Source organism: Carcharhinus amblyrhynchos, chromosome 34 (assembly GCF_965287045.1).
Source record: "Carcharhinus amblyrhynchos chromosome 34, sCarAmb.v2.hapA, whole genome shotgun sequence".
NCBI classification, from domain to species: Eukaryota; Metazoa; Chordata; class Chondrichthyes; order Carcharhiniformes; family Carcharhinidae; genus Carcharhinus; species Carcharhinus amblyrhynchos.
In genome coordinates, this window is record NC_137357.1 from 9,836,586 (window position 1) to 9,860,245 (window position 23,660).

The window sequence follows — 23,660 nt, forward strand, 5'->3', positions numbered from 1 at the left end:
ATTTTGAAACTGTTTAATGCGACAAAAATTCAACAACTGGTTTACCAAACTTTGCATTCATTCAGAATGGAATTGGTCTTCATTACAGGAGCAAGTGATTATTGTTGGTTACCATTAGACTACAAGGAAAAAGGATTTGCCTGGGTAACTGACAGCAGGAAGAATCCTTTCACAGTGACACAGATGTGTTTTTTCCTCCTTGAATCAGGCACTGTCCATAACTTAAAGAAAACACCAACTTCTTTCATAATGCTTGATGACCGGGCACAAACGCACATACAAACTGGTTACGGTCACACATTTCCTCCCAACTTGAAAACGTTTGTGGTGTGATACGCAGAATAACATCGGAGGAGAGAACTGCTTCAGGCAGTTCTGTGCTGACACTGAATAATGGATGGATTAACTATTGTTGTGTCAACCAAGTAAAGCCAGCTACAGAACCAGAGGATTGTCAAAGCTTTCACCAGAACAATGCATCTGTAAAGGGCTGTTTGAAACAATGGTCACTGATTATCACTTCCCCATTTACCTGCTTCAAATTCATGGTGTAGTCCAAAGATGGGCAGGTTAGGTTGATTAGCCATGCATAAATTGCCCCTTAGTGTCCTGAGATGTGTAGGTTAGAGGGATTAGTGGGCAAATATGTAGGGATAGGGGGTAGGGCCTGAGTGGGATTGTGGTCTCGATAGGCTAAATAGCCTCTTTTCTGCACTGTAGGGTATCTATGATAGTGCTTCTAGTTCCTCTGAGAACAAGTACCATCTTCTGAAAAATACACCCCAAACATTAGATACAGGTCTGGAATTATAGAATCCCTACAGTGCTGAAGAAGGGCATCTGACCCATCCTGCGCTGACAACAATCCCACCCAGACCTTATCCCCGGAACCCCCCCCACATATTTAGCCTGCTAATCCCCCTGACACTCGGGAGCAATTTAGCATGGCCAATCCACCTCACACCTGATCTTTGGAGCATGGGAGGAAACCGGAGCACCCGGAGGAAACTCAAGCAGATACGGGGAGAACATGCAAACTCCACACAGACAGCGACCCGTGGCTGGAATTGAACCCGGGCCCTTGGTGCTGTGAGGTAGCAATGTTAACCACTGTGCCGCCCTTCTGCTTTAATTAAAATTTACTTTAATGTTTCAATTTTTGGCCCAATTAAGGCACCCTTATCTTTTTTGTAAATGTAATATTTATTTTGTTTGACAAAGCGTGGACTGAAAATTTTCTGAGATAAAATCAGTTGCTTTGCCACCATGCGAGCATGATTGATCACAAGCTTGGTAGCTTGATTCCAGAATCGTTAGCTTTGCTAAATTTTGATGGATGGTATTTAAAAGATTTAGTGATTTTAAATAGGGTGTATATTCTTTTACAAATGCCACATTTATGAGCTTGATTCATTGCATCTTAAGGTCCATCTGCCTTAAGCACTGTACCTAGACCATCAGAGTTATCAATTAAGCATGAAGGCAGTGCTGTTCTTGAGCAAGAAGGCGAATGCAAAACGGTGGTTCTGGGTGACATGTTGAGCTGTCCTTTTGAGTCCATGCCTTTGCTGTACACTAGCCCTTCAACTGGAGATGGACCGCCAGAAGCAGTAAATTTGAATGAGTTACAGCCCAATTAATATATTACTCTTTTACTTGGCTCAAGCAGCTAACTTCTAGTTTGTGAACAGAATAATGCAGAAGTGCAATATCATCATCTTCCAGTTACACCTGCTTGACTTGCTGGGCCTGTTGAATTCTGAGGAAGTTGCTCCTGATCATGGCTTGAGCTGTTGCAGATAATTTATGGCACAAGTGCCCTTAAGTGCTGACCAAGAAGCAGTCCCAAGAGGGTGGGGCCTGAGTGGGGGAGTGGGGCAATGACAGGGGCACCTCTGCAGGGGTGGTGATCAGTGTGGGGTGGGAGGCGGGGGCAGTGGAACTCTGCTGATGCGGGATGATCAGTTGGGGGAGGGGGGGAGCTCTGCAGATGGAGGGTGTTTGGTGGGAGGAGCTCCCATCAAAAAGATGGGAGAGGCGGTTGTTGATTTGGCAGGGGGAGGTGGGGGAGGGAGGCTGGCACAGGGAGCAGTCAGTGAGGAGGGGAGGGGTGCAGAAGTGACATACAAACTGGAATTCTCCGGCCATTCACTGCTGCCAGCTAGAATGGAGAACGTGGTGCTTAGCCAAATTTCCATTCACTGGAAAATCCCAGCTGCAGGGGAGGTCGGACAACCCGACGCTGAGTCATTTTTCGGGAAAATTCCGCCCCATGCATGAAGAATTGCCATACAGCAGTGAGAGTTTGACGGACACATTTTTATTTTTGAGACTATTTTCTTCCAGCTTTATTGTAAGACTTTGTAAATGCACCTGACTGGTATCTAGGATTGGTCTGTTGCGAAAAGCAGGGAGACCCAACCCAGCTACTTTGCTGCAGTTCCTACTTCCACTCTTCTGGCATGACCCAAGTACAAGGGAAATCTTTAGTCCCATGTGATCTGCAGGAGGCCAATCTGGCTCAGAATCATTGGCACCCAAGCAACCCCTGGTCAATCAAGCAAGAAATGAAAGAAATGTGCAATTGTCTAGACATGAAGGAAGCCAGCATCAGCAGTCTGCACACACTCTCATGCTGCACAGATTCCAGCAGTCGCATGTTCCACTTTTATTGCTTCTCCTGTACCTGAGATTTTGGGAATGATAGATTGGTAGGGCCATGGCCCATTGTAACCTGCTTCACATTCCTGAGGCTGCCATTCCGAGTCCTGACATCACAAGCTATCGGCCCTACACACACAAAGCACGTTCAGACCTCAGCTGGGCATGTAGGCGCACCTCTGTGTGGGTGTGAAAAATTCAGAAACGTAAATTTTATCTTCCATCTGAGTGATGAACCTCAGATAAGTCAGTAATGCTGGATCCTGTTTGCCTTGTCTTTTCCAAAGGTGGGTGGGTGAATTTTGACTTGGTCTGTCGTGTTAAATGGCCATCAGTGAGTCGCTTGCTCCCTTTTCCGTTCCCCTGCTTTTCATTGCATGGGTATCAATGGGGAAAGATGTAATCCAGGCTGCAAATTCGTCACCGCTCTTTTACACTTTTTTCCAGTCAAAGTGATCCCACTTCCCATTTCTCAGATTTAAAGAGAAAAATGGGATCATACTGTTCTGCAAATAACCACTCAGTTGGTGTAAGTGCAAAGACTACATGGGTTTGTACTGTGACGATACCCAGAACTTAACAGGATGCCAAATCCTGGGCAATTTCAGTGTGAATGGAGCTTGTTGATTCAGGTCTCCTCATTTATCAGCAATACATTTCACAACAGCATCAAACCACAGCATGGAATTAAAATGTTTCGTTAGCAGGTTCGAAATGCAAATGAACTGAGCTGTAGATACTCCAACTCGCCCATTCACTGGCAAAAATCAACTGACATCACCCGAACCGTTCCCCAGTCTTAAAGGTGAATTTTCTGATACATTTGATGCATTTAATCTTGGCTGAAGTCTGCACGGAATTGGAAAGTGGTAGTTTGTGTGCCTGCCTGTTTCTGGAATCTATACGGAGTTGGGAAGTGGCAATCTGTGACTGCCTGTTTCTAAGCAGGACCACGCATCACCCACCCCTCCAACCCACTTCTGCTCCTTCTCAGAGAAGTTTAACCAGGTGATCTGTTTGCAGCTGAAAAGCTCACAAGCAGATGTGACAGATACAAAATGCAGATGTTCACATGTTTGATCTAAAGCCTTATGGTTTATCACCAACCCTCTGCCCACAGCCAGCAGAAAGTCTCTGCAAACATGTAGTCAAATTTAGGTTGTGGACTCCATGTAGAAGAGGGGCAGAACCTACCACCTCCCCACCGGAGCTTGTAAAGAGTAAATTTGCAGTGAAATACCAGATATTCGCTGGGGGGGTGGGGTGGAAATGGGGAGAAATTTCTCTCTTGAGCTCTCCCTTTCCACGCCTGGTCTTTCCTATGCAAAGAAACTTGCCCCAAGACTTGAGGTTAGTTGAAAATAGAATCAAGTTTGGGTTGACGACTTGCCACTGTTATCTTTCAGTGACTGAGCTGTTGACTCTTCTGAGTTTACTGAACTGAGTTACACAATATGTCGAGACATTCTGAAGCTGATTTCAGTTGCTAAGCCAGTGACAGACTACGCCTGAACCACAATAAGATATACAGAACAGTGGGAGGACGAGGCCCTCCACTCAGTAGATTAAAAATTATTCTGGAGAAACAAACACAGAACAGTTCCAGCAATGCTCAGATGAAATAAAAGTCCGTCCAATTCCTTGCTCAAGTATTGAAACACCAAACATGACAAAGAACAGAATTGCAACAGCTCTTTTCCAGATTCACTCCTTTTCCAAGACATTGATCCACATCCATTCCCAGGGAGGCAGCAATAAAGATTTGGGAACTGCAATGACGTAATGAAGGAATGCAGAGTCCGAACTCCATTTTCCACAATGACTGGCAGGTCACGGCACACATCTGTGTTTCTGGTTTTTCAAGTGTTTCAGTGACAAATGTGCGCAGAGGACTTTGTTACACCCCAGGAATGTAAAAACCGTTCAAGTTCCAATTCATTCCTTATCACTGGTGTATTGCGGAGACCCATTGGCTGTGGTAGGTAGTGCTGGGTCTTCTTTTGTCTTGAGTTTTAAATTGCCAGACGGATGGAACCTGGCTATCTCACCAGCCAGGAATGAAAAGTACTGACGGAAATGTAACGAACAGCCAAAAACACAAACTTGCTGCTCTTACTTGCGTGTCCAACATAGCTTGGTTTCATGATTTCGCAAAGTAACGAAGTTGCGGCAAGGGCAATGGTAAGCTAAGCTGTTTACAAGCAGGCGCTTTCACCCAAAACAAAATCTATTTGAGTTGCTAAATCCTAAATAGAAGAAGTAATAGAAAAGGGGCAGGTTTACTGTCATTAAACATCTGTTGTTCGGATGCCATCATCGTCTATGTTGTATTGGACCTTCTGCTCATTTCTGGGTGCTGGCTGTGACCTGTGTCTGCGGCGCTTCCCTTGGCCGTTCACATCTTCCTTCATTGGCAGCTGTGACTGGGGTACTTCAGTTGGTGCTTTCAGGACACTCTCATGCCTGCCTATTTCCTCGACCGGGGATAAAGGTGGCTCGCCCGGCGCTGGTACAGGAGTCCACGGCTGCCACGATGACACCACGGAAGTAGACTTGGAGAGAGGTCGTTTCTCGTCTCCTTGCGGCTTGGAAGTGGACTGAGACCACACCGATGCCGAGGAGGAAGGGTTGGTCACGGTCAGGGGATCGAACGGTTGCGATGAAGAAGTTCTGCTGTTGAGGGTGGATTGAACTGGAACTCCCTGCAAACAGTATTACAGAAATGAGGAAGAGGAAATATCACACAAGCAAAATTTCATTTCCAAATACCCAGTGAACCTGTGATCCTTCCAACAATAATGGACAAGCAAAAACCCTCTAATCCTGGCAGCCTGATGATACCTTGCAGAGCACAGCATGCACACACTCTCCAGGCCTCCCTGACAGGGGACGAGGCTAGCCCATTGCACTTGGGGATGTGCTGCTGCCTGCAATGGTGGTTTGGCCAGGCTAGGGTGGAGCAAAGAATAGAGCCGTAGAGGTTTACACATGGAAACAGGCCCTTCGGCCTAACTTGTCCATGCCATCTTTTTTTTTAAACCACTAAGCTAGTCCCATTTGCCCATGTTTGGCCCATATCCTGCAATACCCATGTTACCCATGTAACTGTCTAAATGCTTTGTAAAAGACAAGATTGTATCCATCTCTCCTACTACCTCTGGCAGCTCATTCCAGACACTCACCACCCTCTGTCTGAAAAAATTGCCCCTCTGGACACTTTTGATTTCTCGCCTCTCATCTTGAACCAATGACCTCCAGTTTTAGACGCCCTTACCTCTGGGAAAAGATGCTGACTATCACGTTGATATATGCCCCTCATTATTTTTATTGACCTTTATAAGAACATCCCTAAGCCTCCTGCGCTCTAGGGGAAAAAAAAATCCCAGTATATCCAGCCTCCCCTTATAACCCAAACCATCAAGCCCCGGTAGCATCTGAGTAAATCTGTTCTGCACTCTTTCTAGTTTAATATCCTTTCTATAATAGGAATGACCAGAACTGCACACAGTATTCCAAGTGTGGCCTTACTAATGTCTTGTACAACTTCAACAAGACGTCGCAACTCCTGTATTCAAGGATCAGGGTAACCAATGAGGTTAAACTGAGGCTTTACCGGATACAATTTTTCAAAGCCGTTTGGACTTTTTGGCAAAGAAGAAGCGTTAGATCAAGCCCGGGAGGGGATTAAATGCCTCACTTTCTTGGAGCTTGGATCTTGTTTGATTGAGCCCAAAATGGGATGCAATGCCTTTGCAGCTTGGATCTGATTTGTCCCTCTTGTGGGAACAATGGTTAGACTTAATATGAATTAGCTTTCCTGATTAGAAGTAAAGTACCAAAATGAAACCAAAAAAAACATGCAATCCTTCATTCTGTATCGCAGCATAATGACAGGACAGAGAATTGTCAATACTTTCATGGTATATTAAAATATCCATGATGAAAGTGATGAAGTTTCACTGCAAGAATTTGCATCTAAAGTTGTGCCTGGCACAATGCTTTAAAGGTGATGCAGACCCCAGAACTGCCCTGCCAAAATGACCCCAATTGCAAGCTTGCATCAGACGTTTGACGCAATAGATGTGTGACCTTGTTTGATTACCTTTCGAGGTAGGAGAGAGTTAATCATATTCCACTGAACTGCTTGAAGGCCCCAGCTTGAAGTAATGAACAACCATCTGCATTCTGACTCATTCCCCGGGTATTTCAGTCAGTGGGTAACCAACAAATCAATAAGTACCTTTTCTCATTCAACTTGACGTAAAATGTAAGACTCCATCCAGTCCTTGTCAAAATCAACTGACAACCGGACCCAACTGTTTATGAGATGGTACAAGTAAGAATCGAAAATAGCAAGTGGCTTCCTTGGGTTCTCACGGCATCCCTATTCATGTGGCAGCACTGGCAACTTTTCAAAGAAAAAAAATTTATTCCATCCAAACGACCAAAGTCGAATTGAATCCAATTCATGAGAGAGACAAACAAGATCAAAGCTGGCAAGATGAGGCATTGCACCCCATCCTGTGCTTGATCCATCCCTTCAGCTTCGCCCCCAGGCCAAGATGACTTTTTCAATAGGTGATGCCCTGGCTGTCATTACGCTGCTGTACATGGCTATACAGAATGAAGGATTGCATGTTGTTTTTTTGGTTCCTTTTGGTACTTTACTTCCAATCAGAAAAGCTAATTCATATTAAATCTAACCACAGTTCCCACATGAGGGACAAACCAGATCCAAGCTGATCGGCAACCCTAATCATTGACTCTCCACTGCCAGTGTGGAAGGGACGAGTGAGGGTAACCCTGTTGATGAATACAATGAGGCTGTATCTGAAACACAAGTGGCAGCTTCTGTATCTGACATTCAGAGGCTCAAATTCAGCAAGATAATGCCTCAGATTTCAAATTCTCATCTTTGTCTTCAAACTCTTCCATGTCCTCACCCTTCCCTATCTCTCGGGGAATTTCACAGTAACTTCATTGCAGTGTTAGAACATAGAACAGTACAGGCCCTTTGGCCCTCAATATTGTGCTGCGCTATTTCCAAACCCATGATCAAGCTATCCCACTCCCTATAATTCTGGTGCGCTCCATGTGCCTATCCAATAACCGCTTGAAAGTTCCTAAAGTGTCCGACTCCACTATCACAGCAGGCAATGTATTCCACTCCCCAACCACTCTCTGAATGAAGAATCTACCTCGGACATCCCTCCTATATCTCCCAACATCCCTCCAATATCTCCCACTGTTAACGTAAGCCTTACTTTTAACTAATAAACAAACTTTAATCTTCTCTAGCTATCAACTCCAAACTCTTTCTTCCTCTGACTCAAACTTCATCCATTGACTCTGTCTATACTTCCCGCTCCTCGGAAAAGCAGCCAGCATAATCAAGGACCTCACATGCTCCGGACATTCTCTCTTCCACCTTCTTCCATTGGGAAAAAGGTGCAAAAGTTTGAGGTCACGTACCAACTGACTCAAGAACAGCCTCTTCCCTACTGCCATCAGACTTTTGAATGGACTTACCTTGCATTAAGTTGATCTTTCTCTGCACCCTAGCTACAACTGCAAAACTACATTCTGCACCTTCTCCTTTCCTTTTCTATGAATAGTATGCTTTGTCTGTATAGTGCGCAGGAAACAATACCTTTTCACTCTTATGTTAATATATGTGACAATAATAAATTAAATTAAATATTAAGCTGATCTTTCTCTATACCCTAGCTATGGCTGCAACACTACATTCTCCACCCTCTCCTTTCCTTTATGTATGGAGTGGCACGGTGGTTAGCACTGCTACCTCACCACTCCAGGGAACCGGATTCAATTTTGGCCTTGGGTGACTGTCTGTGTGGAGTTTGCATATTCTCCCCACGTCTGTGTGGGGGTTTTCCTCCAGGTACTTCGATTTCCTCCCACAATGCAAAGATGTGCAGGTTCGGTGGATTGACCATGCTAAATTGACCCCAGTGTCAGGATGATTAGCAGGGTAAATGTGTGGGGTTACAGGAATAGGGTTTGGGTGGGATTATGGTTGGTGCAGGCTCGATGGGCCAAATGGCCTCCTTGAGCACTGTAGGATTCTATGATTCTATGAAATTCATCTGCTTCCTCTCCCCTCTTTGCACTATCATTACTATTTTCAACAAGCTCAGACCTCATTAATTTTCTTACTTAATTCTGCCATTTATGGTTCTATCGTAAAGAGTGCTTTTGGAACATTGGCCTTAATAAATCAAAGTATTCAGTATAAGAGTTGGAATGTTATGGTGAGGTTATATAAGACATTGTTGAGGCCGAATTTAGAGTCTTGTGTGCAGTTTTGGTTGCCTAATTACAGCAAGGATATTAATAAAGTTGAAAGATTGCAGAGAAGGTTTACAAGGATGTTGCTGAGACTTGAGAAACTGAGTTACAGAGAAAGGTTGAATAAGTTCGGACTTTATTCCCTGGAGCGTAGAAGAATGAGGGGAGATTTGATAGAGGGATATAAAACTATGATGGTTATAGATAGAGTGAATGAAAGCTAGGAGAGAAAAAAACTAGAGGACATGGGTTAAGGGTGAAGGGGGAAAAGTTTAAAGGGAATATTGGGGGTGCTGTTCACACAGAGTGGCGGGAGGGTGGAATGAGCTGCCAGATGAAGTGGTGAATGCGGGCTTACTTTCAACATTTAAGAAAAACTTGGATAGGTACATGGATGAGAGGGGTGTGGAGGGATATGGTCCAGGTGCAGGTCAGTGGGACTAGGCAGAAAAATGGTTTAGCACTGTGAGGAAGGGCCAAAAGGCCTGTTTCTGTGCTGTAATGTTCTGTGGTTCTATCTCTCTCTCCTCCTGTGACCCTCCTTCACACTTTAACAAAAAGCCTTTAGTCACCTCTGCTAATCTCCAGTCCTCTTGCTTATCTTCCAATATCCTCAGGCCAACGTGAGGTAACCTTGAGGTAAACCTTCTGCTTTGAAAGTGCCAAATGAACAAATGATCTTGTATTTTCTTCTGATTGCAACTCAGTCAAACCCTGTCTGTGTCAGGCTCCACCTCCTTGCCATGTAACCACTTCTCCCCAACACACACATACACCCACCCACCTAGTTAAGCAGCATTCTGACACTCACACATGAATACTCCCTGCCAGCTTTATCACTGGACTCCTACCCAGTCACCAGTCAGTGCCTCCAGGAAAGGAGGAAACAGAATAAGTGATAAAAGAGAAAAAAAATGTGAAAAAATAGTGATACTGCTCGTTAATATAATTTCAGATTGCTTTTCTTAAAACCTGAAACTTTCTACAATTTCATCACTATATTCGAAAAAAGCACATGGCTAAATTTTCCAGAAGATGCTGTTTTGAGTGCTGTTTATTTACTGGTATTCTCGCAGCACTACCAACCAACAATCACACAACCATCGGCTTTCCAACTTTGCCTCTGTGCACTGTTGGGTCAAAATGCTATTTTAAATGATACTTTTTGTAAGAAGTGGGTGGAACAAATCAGGTATTTAACATGCAGGGGGAGACATATTGCATTATTGCTCGAACACTACATCACCTTGATTGCCTGATTGATGGCTTTCATCCAACTTTCCATCTCGGTAGGACTATCCGCCTATTCACAGAAAACAAACAACAAAAGACCAAATTATTTCAACTTCAATCGCGCACTCAAAGAAAGAGCTCACAGATGGCTTAATAGATCAATCGTTTTGGACCCGTGGATCAAAACAATAATTTCAATGTTGATGTAAGTCTCCTTGCGACAGTAATAAATAAATAATAAATACAACTTTGCGCAGTGACTAAGGTTTGCTACCTTCGTCAATTTCCAAGTCAGCCTGATCAATATTGGCTGTAACGTACTTGATGTTGTCCTGAGATCATGAAAGGCAATACATCAATGCAAGTTCCTTCTTCTTAGGAGCTATCTTTGTCTTAAACTTCTCTATCAAGTGCAGTCACATTCAATTCGAGTGGATTCATAGGAACAGGAGTGGCCATTTGGTGGGTCTGTTCCATGTTGTGAGTTTTAACGTATGTATGATACAATCCCCATGTTATTTTGGAGCAGGAAAAACTGAATCATCAAGAAGCTTGAGTTAATTTTTTTGACAAAACAGCACAAAGGTCATTTTAGGTCATATGATTTCACGTTTAACAAGAAAATACAATTTAAAATTAAGAGCAGTGAATGGTCTGACACTCTTGGATTTCTAGCAAGTCAGAGAACACAACGGGAGTCCCAAAATCACATTTACGCCAGCGGGAATTTCCATTAACATTGTCCCCATCTCCCGCACATGATGTGATGGAGTTCCCGCCATGAAAGGTCAGGAATGCTATTTGCATTCATTTACATGTCATTGGAGGGGGTTCACCACTGTATGATTTCCACCCTCCCCCAAAGCAAATTCCCAGCAGGGCTTAACCGGCTCCTGACAAATGAGGACCTGGCAAAATGAACCCACCTGGGGTGCAAGAGTACGTACAGCCCCCAGGAGGAGGAGAAGGTCATGCCTTGGCAGTGCCAGATGACAGTGCCAAAGGGCAGTGCTCCAGACTGCCAAAGGACATTGTCAGGATGGGGGCAAGAGTGCAGAGGGTGGAGGGGGCTGTAGCCTTCCATTGGGGAGATCTGTAGGGGCTCCTGGGGGAAATCCGAGGGGATTTTGTATTTTTTTTCCCGCTCCTTAACTTTTCTTAAGTGTTTGAAAAGATGGTGGGAAAACCCAACAAGGCAGCTGATGGGTTGCCCCGCTTTCTTTCCCACCAGAGACAACAGAAAAAAGAATCACAAAATTCTGCCCATTGCTTGTTCTCACTTTCCAAAAAAAAGGATGCACCGTTAGCTTTTTGCTCTGTGAATTTAACATGTTCTTATATCTTGCACGGTCTCCTCTGTTCTGCAGCATTATTTCACAGCTGTCCTCTGACCAATCTTTAGCTCTGAAACAACATTGTTAAAGCAGATGATCACACTGCTTCCTCGTGGCTGCTCTTTCCGATGGTGCTTCTACACTTCAGAAGCACTTCATTGGCTCTTAAACGCTCTGGCTTCTCAAATGCTCTGGCTTCTGAGCCTTTTGGCTGAGATCACGCATCAAATCAAGCCCAAGATGCTTGATTTGTGACGATGTGATGGGTGTGATCAAGAGTGATGGGTGTGATGCCTGATCTCATCAACTTGGACCTTGTTTGTCTCTCTTGTGTGGACCTTGAATTGGATTTGAAGTTTGGCTTTTGGAGTAAGCAGAGAATGAATTTGGGTTTGCCCGATCCACTCTGAGCATTGGATTCTTAACTTTAGGAATGGAGGAATTTTTTTTTTGAGAAAGTGCTGTCGTGACAGGCACTTCATAAATGCAAGTTGTCCTTTTTAGAAAGTGTGCATGTCATGGAACTTGTCTTCTACACATCATTTAGGTGTTAAACTAATTCGAGAGATCAGGATACAGATCACAATATTTCCTATACTTATTAGGTGGTACTCGCAATGCAATGACTGGTTGAGGGATTTGTAAATAATCACAGAACCCCTATGGTACAGAAGGAGGCCATTTGGCCCATTGAGCCTGCGCTGACAGAAGTCCCACCCAGGCCCTATCCCCGTAACCCCACGTATTTATCGTGCTAATACTCCAACACTAAGGGACAATTTGACATGGCCAATCAACCTAACCTGCACAGCTTTGGAGTGTGGGAGGAAACCGGAGCACCCGGAGCAAACCCATGCAAACACGGGGAGAACATGCAAACTCCACAATCACCCCAGGCCAGGTTTGAACCTGGGTCCCTGGCGTTGTGAGGCGGCAGTGCTAACCCACTGTGCCACCATTAAATATTGATTTCATGCTTCTGCACTTTTGGCATTTGTGCATTTTGGTTCAATCACAAAACAGTTGGACACATGAATGTTCCCACTGAAAATTAATAGTATTAGACTCCTCAAAAGTGATGACCAACAGAATAATATTTCCTGCTAGACTCTTAATATTGAAAGAAATACAAAGAGTTAATTGAAGTCTTGAGATTTCTGGCTATGTGGTATTCTGTGCCTGCCAGGAAATAGCACTGCTGATTTTTAGAAATCAAGCTTTAAATAGAGTGACTGCTGCTGAATGTGGTCTCCCTCAGGAACTTTCATTCGGGGTACATCCACCCACACTATTCCAGTCACCAGAACTGGCCTTCTTTCTGAATTGCATTTCAACGGACCTATCTGAGGTGGAAAAAAAAGGTCATTGAGGTTTTTAATGTAAAGCGCAAGTACAATGGTGCAGTTGTAGCGCAGAACTTCCTGGAAAGATTTGGCCAACCTGGCCATTGCTTCTCATGTGCTGCAAGGACCAGTGGTTTTGACAACAGCTGGGCCCACTTAAAACGTAATGTACGTACAATAACTAGTCCCCGCGGGCTGGTATTTTTACAGCTGACATGCTGAAGATAAGACACAAACATTTCAGCTGAGATCTGGGCAGCCTCTTCCTTCAACTGCAAGCTACTTCGCGTTTGTGGTGCAGTTGGAGACAGACTGGTGACGGAGATATAGAATGAAGTCATCGCTTTGGGCGTTCCCTTTACTGGCAGGAAGGCTGCTGACTTTGGATAAATGTTGGACTTCTAATAATTGGCTAGGGTGTAGATTAAGGCCCAGAATTGAACGCGGAAGACTGTTCAATGCAAGAGATCTTGCTTCCCAGGTTTTGCTTCCTTATTTTCTCTCTGTTTTATTTCATAGACTCATAGTATACCCACAGTGCAGAAGGAGGCCATTGGGCCTATCGAGTCTGCACCGACCACAATCCCTCCCAGGCCCCACTCCCGCAACCCCACACATCCACCCTGCTAATCCCTCTGACACTAAGGGGCAATTTAGTATGGCCAATCCACCTAATTCGCACATATTTGGACTGTGGGAGGAAACCTGAGCACCCGGAGAAAACCCACGCAGACATGGGGAGAATGTGCAGACTCCACGCAGACAGTGACCTGAGGCTGGAATCGAATCCAGGTCCCTAGCGTTATTTGAATCTAATTTAATGAAATGTCTGGGAAAAAGGATGGACCACCAAAAATCATTCCCTGCAACCCCCACCACAAAAGCACCCAGCCATTGGTGGCTCCAGTCCTGACCAGGACATCCACCAGTTCTCACCCAAAAAAATAGAGACCACAATTGAACACACTACCAGAAGGATGTGGACGCTTTGGAGAGGGTACAGAAAAGATTTACCAGGATGTTGCCTGGTAGAGAGGGCATTAAATATGAGGAGAGGTCAGAGAAACTTGGTTCGTTCTCACTGGAACGATGGAAGTTGAGGGGCGACCTGATAGAAGTCTACAAGATTATGAGGGGCATGGACAGAGTGAATAGTCAGAAGCTTTTTCCTCAGCTGGAAGAGTCAATTCCAAAGGGGCATAGATTTAAGGGGTAAGGGGCAAGGTTTAAAGGAGATGTATGAGGCAAGTTTTTCTTTACACAGAGGGTGGTGGGTGCCTGGAACTCGCTGCCAGGGGAAGCAGATACGATAGTGGCTTTTAAGGGGCGTCTTGGCAAATATATGAATAGGATGGGAATAGAGGGATATGGTCCCCAGAAGGGCAGGGGGGGTTTAGTTCAGTCGGGTAGCATGATCCGTGCAGGCTTGAAAGGCTGAAGGGCCTGTTCCTGTGCTGTAACTTTCTTTGTTCTTTGAAGAAAAATGGAATAAGGAAGAGCGAGAGAGACAAAAGTGATGCATTCTTCCATGACGAAATACTCTGGGACATGCAAAAGACCATCAGAGGCACTTAGTGGGGTAAAACATGGCTTCTATGGTTAACAGGATTGTCCCAAATTTCAGTAACTATGGTCATCATCTACTTTGGAGGATTTTTATTGGCAGTCATTTTTGCTTCAGGCATTTGGATTTATTTTATGATATCATTAAGAGAAAAATGACAATCTATTTTAAGTTTCAAGTTTATTTATTAATGTCATAAGTAGGCTTATGTTAACACTTCACTGAAGTGTTAACGTAAGCCAACTTGTGACTAATAAATAAACTTTGCAATGAAGCTATTGTGAAAACCCCCTTGTCACCACATTCTGGCGCCTGTTCGAGAATTTAGCATGGCCAATGCACCTAACCAGCACAACCCTTGGACTGTGGGAGGAAACCGGAGCACCCAGAAGAAATCTATGCAGACACAGGGAGAACATGCAAACTGCACAGACAGTGACCTGAGCCGGGAATTGAACCTGGGTCCCTGGAGCTATGAGGCACAATAAGAAGTCTCACAACACCAGGTGAAAGTCCAACAGGCTTATTTGGTAGTACAAGCTTTTGGAGTGTCGCTCCTTCTTCAGGTGAGTGAGGAGTTGCATTCACAAACAAGGTATATATATAAAACTCCTCACTCACCTGAAGAAGGAGCGAAACTCCGAAGGTTTGTGCTCCCAAATAAACCTGTTGGACTTTAACCTGCTGTGTGAGACTTCTTACTGTGCCCATCCCAGTCCAACACCAGCATCTCCACATCATGGCTGTGAGGCAGCAGTGTGAACCACTGTCCCACTGTTGATTGAGAGAGATCATTTTTCATCAAGGAAGATCAACTAGTAATTCCCAAAAATAATCTTCAGCGTTAATATGCATGTGGAAACCCCTCTTGATAAAATCCAACTTCCTCATTTCATTGTACAACAGTGCAACCCAGTGGCAGCAGAAGGATGTACAGCACAAGGGCAGATTTGTGGCATGATTTCTTGCAATTTTGCTACTCTACCACCACATGATGCTGTTGTGCTTTGTGATGGTCTTCTGTTACCAATGTCATAGTGACAAAGCAGCAGATTCTCATATCAAGCAGAGTGGAGACGTGATCTCTCTCTCTCACTGCCAAATATCTACCAAAGATATTTTCAGTTGGTTTTCGTGCTTCTGGAACACAAACATGACAGTGCAGCTTCAAGTCAGTGCTGTTCTCTTGGAGATGCAAAAATTTAGATCTTGGATTGGATGCCTCGTCAGGTGGATGCAAGCAATCCCACTGTGTCATTCAGAAAACAGGCCAGAGCTCTTGAGGGCTGACTTGATAGAAGCCTTTAAGATTATAACAGGCACAAGAAGAAAGAGGATGCTTCCACTTACAGGGCAACCAATGTAACAGAGTCACTCATAAATCCAGTAGGGAAACCCAGGGGAAAGATATTCACCCAGAGATTTGAATAAATTGAGTATTGTCCCATTTTAGTATACAGTGAAAAGTATTGTTTCCTGTGCGCTGTACAGGCAATGCATACCATTCATTGAGAAGGAAAGAAGAGGGTGTGGAATATAATGTTGCAGGCATAGCTAGGGTGTAGAGAAAGTTCAGCTTAATATAAGATAGGTCTATTCATAACTGATGGCAGCAGGGAAGAGCATTGTTATAAGAGATAGAATAGACTTTTCAAAACATAGAACGGGAATAAAAGAATTAGTGTGTGTGCTGGGGACAGCTCGCAAGAGAGTGGTAAGAGTGTGGAACTGGCTACCATAGTGAACCATTGAGGTCAATAGCATGGACGCATCGAAGGGAAAGCTAGATACGCATAGAGTCACAGAGGTTTACAGCATGGAAACAGGCCCTTCGGCCCAACTTGTCCATGCCACCCTTTTTTTTAAACTCCTAAGCTCATTCCAAATGCCCGCATTTGGCCCATATCCCTCAATACCCATCTTAACCATATAACTGTCTCAATGCTTTTTAAAAGATAAAATTGTACTCGCCTCTACTACTACCTCTGGCAGCTCGTTCCAGACACTCACCATCCTCTGTGTGAAAAAATTGCTCCTCTGAAATTTTTGGATCTCCCTCCTCTCATCTTAAACCTCTGCCCTCTAGTTTTAGACTCCCCTACCTTTGGGAAAAGATGTTGACTATCTACCTTGACTATGCCCCTCAGTATTTTATAGCCCTCTATAAGATCACCCCTCAGCCTCCAACGCTCCAGAGAGAAATAAAGTCCCAGTCTATCCAGCCTCTCCTTATAACACAATCCATCAAGGATTCCAGCAGCTTCCTAGTAAATCTTTTCTGCACTCTTTCTAGTTTAATAATATTCTTTCTATAATAGGGTGACCAGAATTGCACACAGGATTCCAAGTGTGGCCTTACCAATGTCTTGTACAACTTCAACAAGGAAGTTTGAAGGAGAAAGGAATAAAAGGTTATACTGATGGGGTTGAATGAAAAAGGACAGTTGGAAGCTTATATGCAGCACAACCATCAACATGTCCCAGTTAGATAGCATGGTCTGTTTCTGTGCTGCATATAGTGTGGAGCACAGTATAGCACTTAAAGAGTAAGGGAGCTTTCTCAGTGCCCCAGTCAACAATCACCCCTTAACTAAGAGCAAGGAGAGGTATAATGACCATTTGTTCATTTGCTCTAAGTGGAACTTTGCAAAAGTTGGCTGCTGAATTTGCTTCTATCACAACATCTGGTCTTCTTGGCTGCATTTGCTTGGCATTTGGGGATGAGCTGTGGACATAGAAGGTGCTAAAGTTACTGCTAATTTCTTTAACAGCCACCCGAGGTCATCCTGACATTTCTGTGCTCAGTACCATTGAGCATGAGAGGGAAAATCAGGTGCACCTCCCTCACCTATAGGGTGAAACACTTTGGAGTGAAAGCCTCAGAATAAGAGTTGAAGAATACCTACTTCTTGAAAGGGAAGCTTTAGACAGAACAAAGAACGAATAAACAACAAAGAAAATTACAGCCCAGGAACAGGCCCGTTGGCCCCCCAAGCCTGCACTGACCATGCTGCCTGACTGAACTAAAACCCCCGATGCTTCCGGGGACCGTATCCCTCCATTCTCATCCTGTTCATGTATTTATCCAGATGTCCCTTTAAAGTCACTATCGAATGTGCTTCCACTACCTCCCCCAGCAGTGAGTTCCAGGCACCCACTGCCCTTTGTGTAAAAGACTTGCCTCATACATCTCCTTTTAACCTTGTCCCTTGCACCTTAAACCGATGTCTCCAATAATTGACTCCTCCACCCTGGGAAAAAGCTTCTGACTCTCCACTCTGTCCATGCCCCTCATAATCTTGTAGACTTCTATCTGATCACCACTCACAGTTCCAGTGAGAACAAACTGAGTTTCTCCAACCTCTCCTCACAGCTAATGCACTCCATACCAGGCAAGATCCTGGTAAAACTTTTCTGTACCCTCTCCAAAGCCTCCACATCCTTCTGCTAGTTTGGCGAACAGAATTGGACACCATATTCCAAGTGCGGCCTAACTCAGGTTCGATAAAGCGTCAACATGACTTGCCAATTTTTAAATTCAATACCAATGAAGGCAAGCATGCCATATGCCTTCTTGACTACCTTCTCCACAGAGATATTGCCACTTTCATTACCATTATTTTGCTGTATTCTATATTATCAAGTTAAGTTGCAATTCAATGCATATTATTTAACAACAGCACAATTTATCTTGAAATGGGGCCACGTAGTGAAAGAGATGAGGAATGAGGACAGGCCCCAATGGTAACCATTAACTTTCATGTTGGAGAAGCAAATTTGTTTTATGGAATAGATTTTGCTGAAGGCTTTGGGAATATATTTATGGATTTATTTTAGGAGACCACTGAATTCTGGGGTACTTTGAAAGAAATATACAGGATAGCCTGTGTGTTGTGCACACAAGAACGCAACACTGTTTGGGGGTAATTTGATAATGGTCCCTGGGTGGGGACAGGAAATCAAGGGTCTTCTGACTTTGGTGATGTGTACTGTAGTTTTGGAGCACTGGATTTCACTGTGTCGGAGTCACATTCAGTTACGTAGATGGTGTTGGAGTCTGTATGGGTCTTGGGTTTCATGGGCCTCCAGGAGCTAACTTGAGATTATCTAGTGCTCCCCAAGCTCCAGGGGGTGTTTTGGAGATAATGGTTCACTTTTAGATTGCCATACAAAGGGTGGCACGATGGCACAGTGATTAGCATTGCTGCCACACAGCACCAAGGACCCGGGTTCGATTCCCAGCTTGGGTCACTGTCTGTGAGGAGTCTGCACGATCTCTGCGTGGGTTTCCTCCCAGAAACTAAAAGCATGAGTAGGCCATTTGGCTCTTTGAGCCTGCATTGTCATTCATTTTGATCATGGCTGATCATTGAATTCAATATCCCGATTCTTCCTTTCCTCCCATATCTCTTGCTCCCTTAAACCCCAACAGCTGTACCTAATTTCTTCTTGAAATCAGGTCACGTTTTGGCCTCAACTACATTTGGTGGTGATGAATTCCACACATTTTCCACCCTCTGGGTGAAGAAATTTCTCCTAATCTCAGTTCTAAAAGATGAGGAGAAGCATTATCCTCAAACTATGGTGAAATGGATTGGCCATGCTAAATTCTCTCTGTGTGGCAATTAGGAGATTTTCACAGTAACTTCATTGCAGTTTTAATGTAAGCTTACTTGTGACATTAATTTAAAATATATATATATTTCACCCCGGTTTCTTTCAGGGAGGGAATCACAATGGGGAAGGGACACCAACAGTAATGGTTGTACCAGCCAACATACTGTGAGGAAATATTGGAGCCAAAGTAATATAGTACATGGATTAGACCACAATCTCATTGAATGATGGAGCAGGTTCAAGGGGTTAAATTGCCCTACTATCTCCAATGTGCTGCTGAACAGCTGATGGGAGTTGATCATATAGTCACTATATCGTGCACACAGCCTGTAGTCATTCTGCCTTCTGTCCCTCAGTGTCTTTGAGCCAGCGTGTAGTATACTTCATAAAATCATAGAAACCCTGCAGTGCAGAAAGAGACCATTCAGCCCATCGAGTCTGCACTGCCAACAATCCCATCCAGGCCCTATCCCCGTATCTCTATATATTTATCTGCTAAACCTACGCATCCCAAGACACTAAGGGGCAATTTAGCATGACCAATCAACCTGATTTGCTCACCTTTGGATTGTGGGAGGAAACCCATGCAGGCATGGGGAGAATGTGCAAATTCCACACAGACATCTTGGATCATGCTCAATCTGCCTAGTTGGGGGGAGCAGGATAGCATTAGATCTTGGCACTTGTTTGAACAGCACCACTCTGTTGAAGAGTTCAGGCAGTCTGGTGTCGCCGTTGTTGTGGTGGGGAATTCACCAATGATGCCAAAGTTTGGGGAATGGACCAGAAAGTTCTGAGGGATTTTCTGAGGAGATGAGTCATGTCGCTCCTTTTCAAGTGACGGTTCTGTGTCTCTGTCAATCATTTCTGGAGGCAGGGAGTTGGCTGAGAAGCCCATTTGGGACTGGTTCCAGGCCTGCAAGGTCAGCAGGCTGGAACCAGGCCAGCCTGGCTCCACTCTGCAATGATCAGGTGGGTCTAAGATTGAGAACGGGTGTGCAGGATAACTGGGCAACTGTAGGGGTTGATGAGTCCTGTTTTTTTTCTGTTGTGCTCCAAGTTGCTGACATCAAGATCTCAGTAGCTGCAAGGAGGAAATCACAGAGATTTTCAGTACCTTGGTCTCATTGGGACAGCACGGTAGCACAGTGGTTAGCACTGCTGCTTCCCAGTGCTAGGGACCTGATTCCCGGCTTGGGTCACTGTCTGTTCTCCCCCTGCCTGTGTGGGTTTCCTCTGGGTGCTCCGGTTTCCTCCCACAGTCTGAAAGACGTGCTGGTCAGGATGCATTGACCCAAACAAGTGCCGGAGTGTGGCAACTAGGGGAATTTCACAGTAACTTCATTGCAGTGTTAATGATAGCTTTACTTGTGACTAATAAATAAACTTGACTTGTTCAGCAACAAACTCAAGGATTCAATAGAAGTTGGCAGCAGGAAATGAATTTGATCTGGCCGATTAAGTACATACTACGGAGTGCATCTAACCCTCTTTAAACTTGTGAATGGATCAACTGCTTTTCTTGAGCTAGTGCCTTAAGCGATAAGACTACTGTTCAGCTGAAAAAAAGGGACATTCAAAAGGCTTTGGCCGTGATTGAGATAATCATCCATGATCGCGATGAATGGCGGAGCAGGCTCAAAGGGCCAAATGGCCTCCTTTAGTTCCTATCTTTTAGGTGTGACTTTCCGGCCTCATCCCGCCCAACCTTCAGTGAGATGAGGGGGTAAGATCGGGTGGGAGGTGAGAAGCTTGCTCCTGGATTTTTGCCTCCCCCAATTGTACTTGCGCAGGAAATGAGTCTGAAACTCTCCTGTTTTCTTGCTCGTTTGAATTTTTTTTCATACATCCTCACCTCACCCCACCCCCCCTTGTATACAAGCGAAGTGAGGGACCATCCAGTGTTGGATGAAATTGTTTTCATCCTTTCAATAACTTTCAACTGCGCATCACAAACAACTTGACATACTGGGCGGCGTTTTACAACCTCACTCATCCCGAAACCGTAAAATCCCGCCTGAGGTCAACAGACCTTTCCGTTGTCTGCCCCTCGCCCGCTCCGATTCCCGTCGTGGGTGGGACAATAGAATTCCGGTGATTGTAACAAAATAGATTCAAAGGCTGTTCACAGCACAAGCACAATGGATGTGTCAAGTGACTTCCTTCTGTGCTGTGACCTGCTACGATTCTCTGATCACAGATCGCAGTGGGGTGTGGCTGTGAGTTTTTTTGGTGCCGTCAGTCAGAGCATGGATCCTTTCACCTTGCGGGCAGGTGTTAGAAATGATCAAAGAAGCTGACCCCAAACTTTGCTCAAAAGAGCACTGATCACCTTCAGCTTGATTGCTCAATACTCTGAGTTCGCGCCTGTACAGTTTTTCTTGTTTTAAATACATTGGGCAGAATTTTACTGGCATGTCTGCCCGAGGTTCGTACAATCCCGCCCGAAGCCAACGGACACTGCCGTTCTCCGAGCCTCATCGGAATCGGGGCTGGAGCACTGGTAAAATTCCAACCGTTGTGTTTTCCATTGGTCTCAGTCAGAGACAAATGCACACAGGTGCCCAGGTAGTGTAATACTTTTTGGAAGATTTACCTGAATGTAGAAAATTCGAGACGTTGTGACTATTTCAAACAAATTATCTCTCATCAGTGCTTGACTGAAGGGGAAAAAAAAAGACAAAATAAGTTCAGATGAAAAGGTGAGATCGCGCATTTTAATTCAGTCACAACAAAGCCAGAAAATATTGAGTCCTGGAATAATGTCATTGTCTGGATAAAATTAATTTATAGAGATTTTCCAACAAGTAACTTTGTTTACCTGCAGCTGCAGTTTTGGGCTCTCTGTATATCCTTCAGCGGAACTGCTCGAATCGGTTCTTTTTCCTGAAAAGGCATTATTTAAATCACACAATCAGTTCTGAATGTTTTTGATTTGATTTCTAATTGCCACATGCATGAGAATACAGTGAAATGTACTATTTCTTGCGCGCTATACAGACAAAGTAAACCGTACATAGGGACAGGAACGAGAGAGTGTAGGATGTAGTGTTACAGTCACAGCTAGGGTGTAGAGAAAGATCAACATAGTGCAAGGTCGGCACATTCAGAAGTCTGATGGGGGCAGGGAAGACGCTGCTCTTGAGTCGGTTATAACGTGACCTCAGACTTTTATACCTTTTTCCCAATGGAAGAAGGTGCAAGAGATAATGTCCGGGTCCATGGGGGTCCTTGATTATACTGGCTGTTTTTCCAAGGCAGTGGGAAATGTAGACAGAATGGATTGGAGACAGGTTTGAGTGATGGTTTGAATGTAACAAAGACAGGTAAAGGCGATGGCCGAATGGTATTATTGCTAGACCATTAATCTAGAAACTTAGCTAATGACCCGGGTTTGAAATCCCTCCATGGCAGATGATGCAACTTGAATTCAATAAAAAATATCTGGAATTAAGAATCTACCGATGACCATGAAGCCATTGCCAATTATTGGTAAAACTCATCTGGTTCACTGTTTTCCTTTTGGGAAGAAAATCTGCCGAAATTCGCAATATCGGGAGGACTAAAGAATGAAAAGATAAAATCAAAATGACTAATGTCTTGTCTAGAATTCATGAAAAAAATCCTTAATTAATGGAAGTCCTTGACGAACCAAGCCACGGGTTCTATTTTTGAATACACACTGTAAAACTATTTATATTTCAGTTTCAGTCAGGCGGAGTGTGAAGCCTAAAAGAATGCTTTCAGGAACTAATTTCATCAGGTGGATAAGACTCTTCCTCTTTCTCATGGCATGATGCTGTTACGAAAAGTACAACTGCTGAAATATGACTATCTGTGCACATTACTCATAAAACCTTTTCTGAAATCACAAGTGCTTTACAGAGGGGTGATTTCCAGAGGGATTGTCCTTTAACACTGGCAGAAAGAGTTGCAAAGAATTAAAATGATTCATTGTGTCCCTTTATGTTGATATTTAATTGTTACAGATTTTTGCTTCAGTGAGTGCTGATGATATAGAATGGTACAGGCAGTAATGATGTTAGGGGGAAGCTGAGGTGGCTTTCCAGGAAGTTGAATAAGTTGAGGTGCAAGAGACCAGCCAAGCATCAACCATTTGGTTTTGTATTTGGCTCTCTCACAGCAACCCTCAAGAACAGTTCCTTGCTGCTGTTCTCAATCTTACCAGTTCCACTCATTGTGTGTTTTTCTCTTCCATCTTCACGAAAGTTTAAAGTTAAAGCTTATCTATTGATGTCATAAGTAAGGCTTACATTAACACTGCAGTGAAGTTACTGTGAAAGTCCCCTAGTCGCCACACTTCCGGGCGCCTGTTCGGGTACACTAAGGGGGAATTTAGCATGGCCAGTGCACCTAACCAGCACGTCTTTCAGACTGTGAGAGGACATCACAGCACCCGGAGGAAAGCCATGTAGACACGGGGAGAACGTGCAAACTTCACACAGACAGTGACCCGAGCCAGGAATCGAACCTGAGTTCCCTGGCACTGTGAGGCAGCAGTGCTAACCACTGTGCCACCATGCTAACCATTGTGCCACCGTGCTGCCCTAGAACATTAGAACAGGAGGAGGTCACTTA

At 44.3% G+C, this 23,660-nt stretch overlaps 1 protein-coding gene across 2 annotated transcripts in view; it reads right to left on the reverse strand.

The window, feature by feature from the left end:
• Nucleotides 1-407: 407 nt before the first annotated feature.
• Nucleotides 408-23,660, reverse strand: part of LOC145361330 (pleckstrin homology domain-containing family A member 2-like) — a 131,931-nt gene continuing 108,678 nt past the window's right edge. For both annotated transcript variants that reach the window (XM_080216991.1, XM_080216990.1), the window contains 4 exons: nucleotides 21,883-21,947; nucleotides 21,658-21,721; nucleotides 10,217-10,273; nucleotides 408-5,363 (listed from right to left, as the gene is read on the reverse strand). In XM_080216991.1, the coding sequence (XP_080073117.1) occupies nucleotides 4,950-5,363; nucleotides 10,217-10,273; nucleotides 21,658-21,721; nucleotides 21,883-21,947 (600 nt within the window). In that variant the 3' untranslated portion in view covers nucleotides 408-4,949. The remainder of the gene's footprint in view (nucleotides 5,364-10,216; nucleotides 10,274-21,657; nucleotides 21,722-21,882; nucleotides 21,948-23,660) is intronic.